At 33.5% G+C, this 12834-nt stretch overlaps 1 protein-coding gene across 1 annotated transcript in view; it reads right to left on the bottom strand.

Moving 5' to 3' along the window:
* Positions 1-5088: 5088 nt before the first annotated feature.
* Positions 5089-12834, bottom strand: part of LOC129227533 (E3 ubiquitin-protein ligase Mdm2-like) — a 53116-nt gene continuing 45370 nt past the window's right edge. Inside the window, exon 10 of the mRNA XM_054862108.1 lies at positions 5089-8834. Within this exon, the coding sequence (XP_054718083.1) occupies positions 7935-8834 (900 nt within the window). The 3' untranslated portion in view covers positions 5089-7934. The remainder of the gene's footprint in view (positions 8835-12834) is intronic.

The following is a 12834-nucleotide window of genomic DNA, read 5'->3' as shown; positions in this document are numbered from 1 at the left end:
TAAGAGATTTGAACTGTTCAAAATTGAACGAAAAATTGATCCAATCAAAAAATGAATTATGGAAATGAGATGTCCTCCTCGAGATCTTTCTAACAAAAAAAAAATTTGTTCGGATCGGACTATTCATTCAAAAGTTATTAGGGGGGGGGGACAGACAGACAGACATTTGTCTCCATCTCAATACCCTACTTTCCAATTTCTAATTTTTCAATATTTATCCAACTATTTTATTTATTTTTGACTTTTTTTTTTTTTTTGGGATATTTTTAAGATGCATAGCCTTCTTTCATGCTTTTTTCTTCTTTCTATGACTTTTACTGGGAAAGTAGGCTAAAAAGAGTATCTTACTTAGTGAAATAGATGCTACTTTATTTGTAATGTACAGCAATATAATGTTAAGCTTTTTTGGAACTAATTCTGAAAGTTGTGAGTTTAATTCATATATTTACTGAATTATGAATAAAACTTTTCTGAAACTAGGAAAATAAATTAAAAGGTCTTGAAACTGGTCAATTAGTGATTAAAAGCAGTGTTTCATTCCAATTATTTTTCTTTGAAAACTCGCTGGAAAACACAGCTTTAAGGAAAATTCTGATCTCGGAAAACACAAAGTAAAAAAAAAAAAACTGTAAATTGTACATTTAACTCTGCGAATTTTTAGTTAAAAACATATTTTAGTAAAATCCATTTATGAGTTTTTCCATAGAACATAGAAAATCCATTTCTAGTTTTTCCATAGAACATTTAGAAGATTGCTTTAATTACTTATCAGCAAATATTTTTGCGTGCACAGAAACTAAGTTCACTTATACTGAAAGAACTTATGAATAAAGTTAAAGGCAGCAAATAAAGATAACAATTGAGGCAGAGAGAAGCAAAGGGATGTAAATGGACATTTCCAAGTTTTGAGTAAAACGACGATAAAGATAACGTCCTAGGTAGGCTTTCATTGAATTTTTTTCTAAATCATGCTGTACAGCAGCACTTACCAGGGGTACTAGTGCCATCTCTGGCCCCAAGACAGAAGAGAGGTTCACCTACCATTTGTACTGGTTATCTCCAAATTTTTAATTTTGCCACTTACATACCTTTGCTTCTTACTGCCTCAATTTAAAAACAAATTTTTTTCTCATCTAGAAATTTTACACAAATATATCCATCATGTATACCTTATTGCTCTGAAATTATCTTCATTTTACCCAGTGGCGTGGCATACCTAGCATAGGTCTCATCCAGGGCGGTCATTTGTAGTGTAATCCCCCTCCCCCTCCCCCCCCCCCCCCCCCCCAACGCAGAAAATAGTGAAACTTGGTGTAATTTGCTCAATTTCAATATCAGATGTAACTATTTTCGACATTAAGACCTTCTGTTTTGAGGTTTATAGTGCAATTTTCATTTACACATCACCGAACCTGGATTTTTGGCAACAGCAGACAAATGGTCAAAACTTTTAGCAAGGCATTGAAAGTAGCCAGATGCTACTTTGTCATTGTTAGGCAACATCTAATATTCAAAAAATTATCAATGACAAAGGGTGGCAGTGTTTTCTTTCATGCTGCGAAAGTGAAAGGTACTACACCTAGCTTACTACATGCTTACCCCATGCTTACTATACCTAGATAACCTCAAATTAACTTGTAGTTAGTTTTTTGATTTAATGTGTTCAAAATAAAGTTAGGTGTTGGAACACTAAATTTCGTGTAACTTATCTATATTTTTCATTAAACATTTAGCTTCAGTTCCAAATTCCCCTTTTTCCTGTTATACTACTTGAATTGGACTTCATATATTAATGGTAATTATGGGGCCAAGATTGGGGGGGGGACATCTTCACATGAATTTTCAAAGTGACGAAGAGGTTGAAAGGTTGAGAAACCCTGCTCTAAAGAATGTAGCTAAAAAAATAGTGACACCATGAATAACTAAAAATCCTTTATTTCAAATTAAAAAAAAAAAATTAACACAATAAATTATTTGACAGGAAAAATATTTACAAACAATTGCCAAATTTAGAAGACTTTTTTAGATATCAAAAATTATTTGTTATTTACTTTCCCGCAGAATTAGGAAACAAAATTAAGGAAAAGACTGGCGTATTGTAAACTATTGCTAACAAAAAAGTCATAAGAAAATATTCAATAATATTGAAAAAAAAAAAAAAATTGAAAAAATAGCTTTGACAAGAGAAAGGATGCAAGATGCAAGTTTAGTGATGTGTTCAAGAAGGAAAATATTTTGAGCCCATCATCCCAAACACACAAACATGCATGCTTAAGGAAAAACTGATATATCAATAAAATATATAACATTATTGATTTTAATTACGCCACTTTTGGAATGTGCTTGATTTGAGTTTTAAGTTTTTGATTTTTTAACAATATGAACCTAGTTTTAAGTGTAGTATTCAAAGCGTGTTTTTTTCCCTCTGTGAGTGGGTGTCTTCCACGTATTTTTTTTCCATGTTGTAGTTCCGAAAATGTAAGTTTAGACAACTACAGAGAAGGGGGTTCCAGGGGCTTCCCCTGGAATTTTTTTAAAGTGAAGTCTTAAAAACGTATATCATATATGTTTCATATTATATAAGGGCCTACATATAATGTAGGCCAATTTGGTAATGTTCGGGGAAACAATAGGGTTCAGGTACTCTCTTACAGCAATGTTTTCAAACTGGGAGTTCTAAAATTGCTTCTGATTGTCATATTTCTTAAGTCATCCATAAGAGTTTTTAAAATTTCAGAAAAAAATGTTTTTTCCGGCAGGGGGGGGTGGAACTCCTTCCTGCACCTTTTCTCCTGTGTTCACCAAGGACTGCGTAAGAGAGTGTTTTAGATTTTTTTTTATAAAAAGACATTGCCAAAAGACAACCTAAAGTTTTAAAACTTCGATTTCAAAAAATTTGAGACACACCGAATCCTCTAATTTTTAACTCGCCCAAAGATATCCTGGAATAGCATTTCAATATTTTAGCATGGATAATTTTAAAGGAGTGAACCACTGTGATTTCCTTCCATAAGTTCATTAAATTTGTCTTCAATTTGCGGGTTTTGTGACTTCAATTTCAAAAACTTTTATACAAACTGACTCCCCCCCCCCTCTCTCCAGCTTGCTCACACTAATACATCACTAAAGACAACCTTAAAGGTTTAAAACTTCAATTTCTAAAATTGATCGGGAGATCAATTTTAGAATTCCCTAATTAGAATCCCCTTCAAATCCCCTAACCTTCATCCATCAAAGATTACCAAAAGCAAAGATCTCGATGCTTCAGTTCTGAAAAACTTTCGGAGGGAGGGACCCCAAACCCCACTCCCAATGTTCACTAAACACAGTCTAAAATTGCACTTTTAAGACAGCAGTTTAGGAATTTCACTTAAAAGGGAAGCTTTAAGACTTCAGTTAAAATGTTTTGTGGGAGAGTATCAGTGTGTCCCGTACACACTCTTCCTTCAGTCATCCAAATATATCCTGAAATTACCCCTGTTTTTAATACTCTAGCTGGGAGAAATTTTTGGTTTAAAATACCGGAAATCCTTTTTCATTAACTCATCAAAGATTGTCTACATTAATGTTTTTAAAACTCTAGTTTTCGATTTTTCTACACCTCCCCCCCCCCCCCTCCATTTTTACATCACTAAAGACTGCCTAAATATTTGGGACTTAGGTTTCTTAGAATTTGCTGGGGAGAAATTCAGAATCACCCTTAACTTTCGTTTTTTTTCCCTGGAGCCCCCCCCCCCCTCCCTATCATTGTTCTTTTATTATCAAAAATATAAATCTCAAAAAATATAAATGTTTAAGACTTCAGTATTGGAGGTAAATTGCAAGTAGATGCTATCTGTGGATTATATCCCCCCCCCCCCCAAAAAAAATGTACAAATCTTCATTAGCTGAAATTTAAGATTCTTACTTCTTTACAAATTTTAGGTTTTTTTTTTTTTTTTCTCCCAACTAAGGAATAGCATGTAGACTTTCTTAAGAATCTGCGACACACGTCACAGCGTAAGGTTTCTGCTACCTGGTTTCTAGGAAGCAATCCAATTTGTAGGAATTTTAAAATGGTGAGAAGGGTACTCCCAATATTACTTGTAATTCAGATTAAACATAAAAAAACCTTATGTCACCTTCACAACAATCTATAATTTAATCTCAATTTTAATTTAAGAAACCTAAAAAAGTTAGGTACAAGCAATATCAACTAACTCATCAATTTTCTAAACTACTCATCGATTTTCCAAAAAAAATTTGGCATGAGCAATAAATCAACAAAACATGTAAAACATTAATTAAGAATTACAACACATTGTTGTTGTAATTTTAATTTAACTTGTCATGGCAAGATAAACTGCACAAAAAAAGGGGGGGAACAAAAACTTAATCGTTACTGTTCTTGCCTGACATATATAAATAAAGACATATACAAGGTTTCAAATTAATTGAGCAAGCAAAAGAGAAGACAATGCATAAGATGAAAGAAACCAATTCAAGAAAAAGAAAGAAATATGAAAATTAGCAAAACAAATTACTCTAGATCAGGGGTACCTCATTCTTTTCCCGATTCATGGCACCCTTTGAAGAATTAGAATTTTCTCATGGCACCCTTTTATGTATATATATTGATATCATGGACATTTCGCAGCATCTCCCGCCTCACTCTCTGAGGCACCCTAGGGTGCCATGGCGCCAGGTTTGGGAACCCCTGCTTTATATAACTCTAAGGAAGTGTAGAATTTCATAAAGCATTGGTAAAATGAAACTGCTGGATATTGCATATACATAAGAAAGAGACTTATTGTAATAAATTGTACTTGGCAAAACCTATGACTGAAAGTTGATGTCAAATTCTTAAAATAGTATCATAGATGAAAGCAAGTTATAAGACACTGAAAAGCAATACTTTAGTACATGATTGCAAGAAATTAATTTTTTATCTACTTTAGTAGCCTTTTAATGAATAGAACACTTAAAAATAAAATTAAACAATGAATGGCATATGTTAAACAAGTTTTCTTTCCTACTATTTTTTCTACTTTTAACCCATTTCAGGCCGAGCATGGAAATTTTATAAAATGTGGTAATATTTTCTTAAAATACATCCATTAAGACACAAAAAGTTTCTTGCATTGAAAAAAATATTTAATTAAAAAATAAAATGGTGCATATACGCACCATTTGCCAAATCAATGAACAAATATTTCAGTGGAACAATATTATTCTTAGTCGAATTTTTACATTTTTAAATGAAAATTTTCGAAGCATTTTGGATGTAAATGGACTGCATTTGAGGCACAAATAAATCATGTGGTTTTTGCGCACTTTACATCATCTGCAGGCTTCTTCTTCGTGTTCATTTATGGTATATACGATTATATCAGACCGTATTTCTTTCGGTAGAGCTGTGGATGATAGACGACCCTTGTTTGGATGTGTTATTTGTACCGTATTTTCCCCAAATAGATTGTCCTTGAAATCGGCTTTTAATAAGGCAATCGCTATGTATGACCTAAAGTCTGTAAGTGGCATTTTTGTGTTATTAGCAATTCTATGTAGCTTTCATGAATTCACTATCACACTATCAATAATATTTGTAAATAATGGAAACCACCATTTTTTGCTTTGAATTCTGATCTGGTAATTTGCTATAGCATTGTCATGCAGGTCAACGCCTCCCATATACTTATTGTAGTCCAAAATAAAGTTGGGTTGTGAAATATAAATTTCATTTCATTCACTGCGGCTATGCGTTTGGCATTTACAATTGGCAAAACGGTCCCATTAATGGTAACAATTGCTGGTACAGCATTGTCGTTCTATTTGATAGTCAATGTCTTTGCATCCTTGTTGAATGCAAAATCATAGGAGCCCCGAGTTTTTTTTTTTTTTTTAATATTTTTGGGGTCATTCAATACGCATTCAGCAATGCGATTTTCGCGAGCTGTTCCAGATGCAAAAAAAGAAAAATAAAACCTTTCTTTCAAAATTTGGAATAAACTGTAGGAAGAAAAAAAGTAATCAAAACATATTTTGCGCATTTCAGGTTTTGGAACAACGTTAAATAATTTCATAATAACACTTGTTCCTAATGGCATTTTTTGTTGATTACTGCTAGTCTCAGCACCTTCATACAGAATGAATTGGAAAAGGTATCCGTCTGATGAGCACAAACACCAAAGTTTGAATCCAAACCTTACTGGCTTTCCCTTTATGAACATTTTTGATGAATGCCTTCTAAAATAAGGCACCATCTCTTCATCAATTGACAAATTTTGAGAAAAGATTCCAAATTGTAGATACGTTTTTTTATATGCTGGAAAAATGGGCGTAATTTAGCGAACTTGTCTGTTTTATCAAGGCAAGAGTTATCGGATAAATGGATATTTTGTTTTATGTTTTTAAATCTGATTCGACTCGTGCTTTTCCAAATTATTGGCAGTCCTTTATCATCATCTAAAGACCAGTACATATCTGCTTGGGGAAGAGAATGGTATCCAGAAAGAATTAGTATGCCTAAAAATCTTTTCAAGTCGGTTGCGGAAAATTGGAAATCGTGACTATTATTGTCATTAGCATATTTTTTTGAAAAAAAAAATAGACAAATCTATTAGGACACATGATTTAGACACATCTATTAGACAAATTTAAATGAAATTACAACAATTTGCAAAAAAAAAAGAAAAAAACGTACGATTTCTTGCATAAAAACTAGGTTTTCAATTTTTGATTATTGTTCATGCATTCGCCCCCCCCCCCCAATGGTGCGTTTACGCACCATTAAATTTGAATAATGATTTATAAGATTTTTTATGACATTATTTTAATTTTTATTTTATCTATAGAATTTACAACTTTAACTCTTTATAAGAACGTGCGATTAATCTCAAGTGGATTAATTATACAATTTCAAAAAGTCGAATTTGACAGTCAACGTTTCAAGGTAAAAAACAAGCATATTTTGAAATTTTCTCCAAAGAAAGTGCTTGCTCCAAATGAATTACTATTATTTTATAGATGCCTTCAAAACCTTTTAAAATAGCATAAAAATAAAATTTGTAAAAAATATACGAAACAGCGTTAATTAAAAATTCTTTACTGAAATGGTGCGTATACGCACCTTTGGCCGAAAATGGGTTAAGCAAAATCTTAACCAATTAAGAAATCAAAGCAGATTAAATAAATAAATACACAAATAAAATTTTCCACTTTACATACAAACCTTTTGCCATGCAATTAAAAAATATTTTTATTACTAAGTTAACCATTGAAAAGTTAACTCCAATGGGTGTTTTTTTCTTTCTTTCACTTTTATTGTAAAAAAGAATTGGAAATTTCTTTGAAGTTTTATGAACAATTTAACTAGTTAAACATTTTTGCAATGGGTTATTAAATACAGTAGACTATGGATTATCCGTAGAGCAGCTTATCCGCGAGTTGATCAACAACATGTATTTTTGCAGTAAAAAGCAAATACCGATGGCTGTTTTTTTTGGTGAAAAACTGCAAATTTAAACTAAGTTGCTTTTGTTTTATTTATCTATTCATTTTTTGTGCTTTCTTCATCGTATGTACACTTGTTCTGTATTGATGTTAAGTTCTGTTGTGCAAAAATACAAAATATTTTTACTGTATTGTTTATTTTTCACTGTTTGAAGAAAGGATGTATCAATACAACTAAGTTTTTAAGGAAGAAAAATTTTTACCTTATTAGTCCCTCATTTTCGCCTTTTTGCCATTCATTCGCGATTTTTATTATCTGTGGCACTTATGCCACCCAATTCTGCGGATAATCGGGAGTTTACTGTAGGTAAAATAAACATATTTCCTATTTTAATCTTACATTTTCTGCAGTTCATAAAAATATTGCGAGGACTAGGGATCTAATTAGATAGCAAAGACTTTTAGAAACCTAGAGGAAAAAGGGATTTTTTCAGAGTTATGGATCACACTATCTGATGCACAACTTTCTGAATATTTCTGCGGCAAATAGGACACCGCTTTTTTTGCTTCTGCAATGTCCGTGCACACCTGTAACATGTCGCTTGGTGTGCAAATTTTCCATGTATGATGGAACCCAATGCAGGACTCGAACAACAAATAATACACAACTTTTCGCTGGGTGAAATATTTAGTTCTGCATTGCCCTTCTGGCTTAAAGAAATTCTCAAATTCTTAGGATCATTCAAGCGCTCTTGAGACGAAGGATAATTGCAGTCATCATATGAGTTTAATATGCTGAATGCTTCCAAAGGACTGGAAGAACAAGCTCCTAATTCTGATGAACTGATAGATTTGCCTCCAGAAATTTGCACAAAATAATCAGCACTCCGCGAAGAACTTAAAAAGTCATTTGATTGTAGAGATGGGTTTGAAGAATTATAATCATTTTGAGACAGGCTTAAAGAAGAACCTTGTGATAAACCAGCAGAATCATGTGTCGTCTCTGTCTGAGAACTCTCAAAGCCAGATGTTTGAAGAGACGGACAAGAAGAGCTGATGCCGTTCAACAACGAACTGGCAGATGTACCTTGAGACATACCTAAGGAATCAACAGTTTCCTGAGAAGAGTTGAAAAAACTTGGTGATTCCGCTGAAAAGTCTGAGTCTTTACTTTCGAAAGAGTTTGAAGAGTCTTCAGAATGGTGCTCGCTTGATTTAGCATGAGGATTTCTGCTTCGGTACTTGTCCCTAGCAGTTTGCCTTTTCTTCCTAAAAGCCATTTTCCACAGTTCATAATCTTTCCTTTTTTCAGGCAACCATCCAGCTCTTTGATCAAAGCATGCTAAACAATATCTCATGGGTGGTTTGTTGAGACTGCCACAAGTTCTGCATAACCATCGATCCTAAAATGAAATTGAATAAGGTTAACTTTTTTTTTTATCTCAAGCACAAGTTTCAGAAAAATCTTCTCAGAATATACTGCACAAAATTTTTGATGAAAAACGATTTTAAATTTTAAATTTATAAAAAATAAATTTGCAAACAAGCTTTAAACTCTTCAAAAAAATTTAGCAGTGCAACCAACATCAAGATCATTATTAGTAACAGTAGTAAACAATAAATGTGTAGTACAATTTAGCAAATTGATTGGTATTTCAGGGATTCAAAGAATCCCCTTTTCAATGCATTGAAGGATGAACTTTTGGATGTAAAGTCATTTGAGAAAAGCAACCAGGTGGAAGACAGTTTAAATCGTAAAAATCAGGAGATCAAAAAAAAACAAACAAAACAAAACCTAGAGTCAAAATTTATTGCTTAGTTAAATTTTGTTTGTTTTGCTCCAGTATTTTGTTCCACTTTGTTACTTGTATAATTTAACATTCAAAAGCTTACATTTTGCAGCATTGAGAAAGGGGTTCCCTGAAATTCCAAACCAAGTGTCTACAATCAATTTACTAATTAGTACAAAATCAACATTGTTTACTACTGTTACTCCATTGCAAAAGGGTATTTATTCATTCCATATCAACAGACCTGCTAACCTTGAAAAATGAAAATTCCTGCAATTTGCATGAGAAAATCCTGCAACTATTCCATCGAGTACTAAAAAATTGTGATCAACACATATTACAACAAAATTACATTGAATACTAAGGAAAAAAATTCTGTAATATTTACCGGAGTTAATTTATTGAGACATCCCTAATGTGATTGAATACATTCCATTGATTGTTGTTCTTACTTTAATATATATTTTATAAACATCTTGTTTAATAATAATTATGGTTATTCTAAAATAATATTTTACATACATATTTAAATAACAGCAGTGATCTCTTGTATGTTGTGTTCCATTAAGAACGATGTGAACAAACACTCAGCTTGGATACCAGCATTGGAAGAGCTACTAGGTCGGGGGAAAACTCAAAGTTTGATTATTTTCAACACTTTGTTTACTGTCCCGGTGTTTTTTCGTGCGAATATGAGAAATAACATCTCCTTTTCCTTTATGGGCTATGAAAAAATCGCAACAGCACGAAGAGCAAAACACAAACTGCTGACCTTTTCTTGATTCTATAATGAATGAATAATCAACACTGTAAGACTTGTTAAAGATATAATTATATTTTCTTCCAGACATCGTCAAGTTCCACCATAATTCAAAACTTTTCCGAAGCTTTCTTAACATTCTTGCCTACACACTCCGCAGTCTGCAGTAGCTAATGTAAACAAAGTAGCAAGCGCGCACGAACACGTTATTTGGCACGATGCCAAACATCTCAAACAATCTTGCTGAGTGGAAAGATTTGGGGCCGCCGACAACGGGGAACAACGTTGAGTTTGGCGCTGCCACAGAGCGATCTATGACGTCATGTTGAATAGCGATCGTTAGAAGAGTGAACCAATTGGAGACTCGCAGTAGGTAAAGGAAAGTCGCCATCTACAACGGAAGAAAATTCAAATCCGTACACGTTCTTTTGATTACCGACGGAGAAATCAGAGGAATTCCGGAAAAAAAAAAGTCCGGTAACCTGGAAGACGCGGCAAAAATCCGGCATTACCGGGTTAAATTTGGAAAGTTGGCAAGTCTGTATCAAGATCATTATTTCAAAATTGTAATTTATTTATTTTAGAACTATATAGCAGTTTGATTACATAACATTTAGTGTTACATAGCAGAATTATCACACTGATTTTCAAAGGAACAATTACTTACAAATAAAGATTATAAGCCAAAGTACATCAAAGGGATTAGTGAAAAACAAAAAAAAATTAGCATATTTTAAATTTGTTCGTGATCAAAATGACCGTTTTGGCCGTTCTAGTGTTAAGTATTTTACTTAAAAAACATAATATTTTTCAAAATAATCTTGGCCAATTCTGAATTGCCACCCTTCTTGCTATCGGGTCTTAGCAACCCTTAGGTTTGCCACTGTAAATGATGATCTTTTTTGCTTAACTACACTTTTCTTCTTTCTTTTAATTCTCGCAGTATGTTTGCAAGCTGGTTTACATTATATTGTGTTTTAGAGTTCTTTATCACATGACAAAATTATTCATGCTTTGAGAAATATACACTGCTTGACAATTGCTAAGGAACAAATGATTTATGCGAATTTGTACCTCAACCACCTGGCCAATGGAAATAAATTCAAGTTCAAATGCCGTGGTAGACCAAGACTCGTTATCTGTATAAAAAACAGTGCATACATGCTTGAGATTCGTACGAAAATTCACACTGTTTGGTTTTTAACAAAAATAGTGCTGGATGTTAAAAAGGTTTTTCTCTGAAATTCTGTTTGGTTCTTGAAATATTTAAGAGTAAAATGTCAGCAAGACATCATTTGAGTATCTACGATCGTAGACGAGCCGTTTGACGTCTAGAAGCAGGTCAAAGTGTCACCACTGTGGCTGCTGCAATGGGTGTATCAAAAAGTGCCATCTCCCGATCAAAGAAGGCCGCTGAAAGTGGAAATGCTTTGCAAAAGCATGCCGGGGGTCGTGGTAGAAGCACCACACCTTCAGAGGATCGCTATGTAGCCTTCATGGCAAAAAAGAACAGAAATTTCACAACTGGACAGATAGCTGCACAAAAATTTGTGAACGTGATCGGTACGGCCCAGGGGTCATGGTGTGGGCAGGGGTCATGCCCAATGGCAGAACACCGCTTCACATTTTTTAATAAGAAAGCAATACGTCGCAAATGTATTGCAGAGATGTTGTGCTGGAACATGTTTGTCTTTTTAGGGGGGCCGTAGGTCCACACTTTCTCTTTACGGACGACGATACATGGCCACACTGGAACATTGAAGTGTCAGACACACTGCAAAGTGAAAACATTCTCCGAAAGCAGTGGTCTGCTTACTTTCCCGACTTAAACCCGATGAAACTTGTCGGGGAGGTACTTGGCAGAAGTGTTGTGCGAGGAACTGTCGCTTCCAGAACAGTACAAGAACTCAAATCCGCATTGAGAGAGAAGTAGGAAAACATCTCCCAAGCACTCCTCAATGATTAATGGGGAGTATGGAAAACATATGTAAATTGTGCTTTAGTGTCCCTGGTAATCATACATCATATTAAGGTACTTATGTCTCCATCATTCTGACCTAGATCATATTTTTGTTGTTGTATGAAAATCATGTAAGTACGATTATTTTTTTATTTTTAAGTTTTTACTTCATTATGCAGTAATATCTGAATATCTGTATTATTTTGTACTTATAATAAAGGCACATCCTCCTTACTAACTATATATTTTGTTCTGTTTCTTTAATCATTGTCTATTCTTAACTATTTCAGAAAAGGTAATTGTTCCTTAGCAATTGTCAAGCAGTGTATTTTATGTATCACCCAGTAGATATCAGCATATTAGGTGTGAGGAGTACTCAAGCCAAGTTTGGGAAACACTGGTCTATGATAAAACATTATTGATAACTACCAATATCATAGGGAAAAATAAAAGAAAACTAACTAGGGTAACATCCCCAGTAATTGGCAGGTCACCAGTGGTTGGCACTTCCAACAAAAATGTCCTAAAATAAGATTCATATCCAATCTTTTAAAAGTAGAAGGCTATATACCAACTGAATGTACATTTACCTCAAAGAGTATAACTTCAATTCATGTTACTAAATGGTAGCAGTGCATAGGAAAGAGAAACATTTTTAGCTTGTGTCAAATCAGCAGTTTTGTTGCAAAAGCTTATTCTCTGGCTTAAGGGAAGCATGCACTTGCACATCAATCCATTAAAATCTGACTAAAATATATTTTTAATTTTGGTAGTCAAAAGTTTTATTTAGTTGAAAGGTGTTACTTTTAATTGGAAGAAGTATATTTTTGTCCCTTTTTGGATTTTTGAAATAATGATGGATGCCATTTAGTGGTGCTTCAGTTTTGCTAGTC

This window comes from Uloborus diversus, chromosome 8 (genome assembly GCF_026930045.1).
Source record: "Uloborus diversus isolate 005 chromosome 8, Udiv.v.3.1, whole genome shotgun sequence".
NCBI classification, from domain to species: Eukaryota; Metazoa; Arthropoda; class Arachnida; order Araneae; family Uloboridae; genus Uloborus; species Uloborus diversus.
The sequence above is the reverse complement of the archived record's forward strand: the minus strand, read 5'-3'. Positions and strand labels throughout refer to the sequence as shown.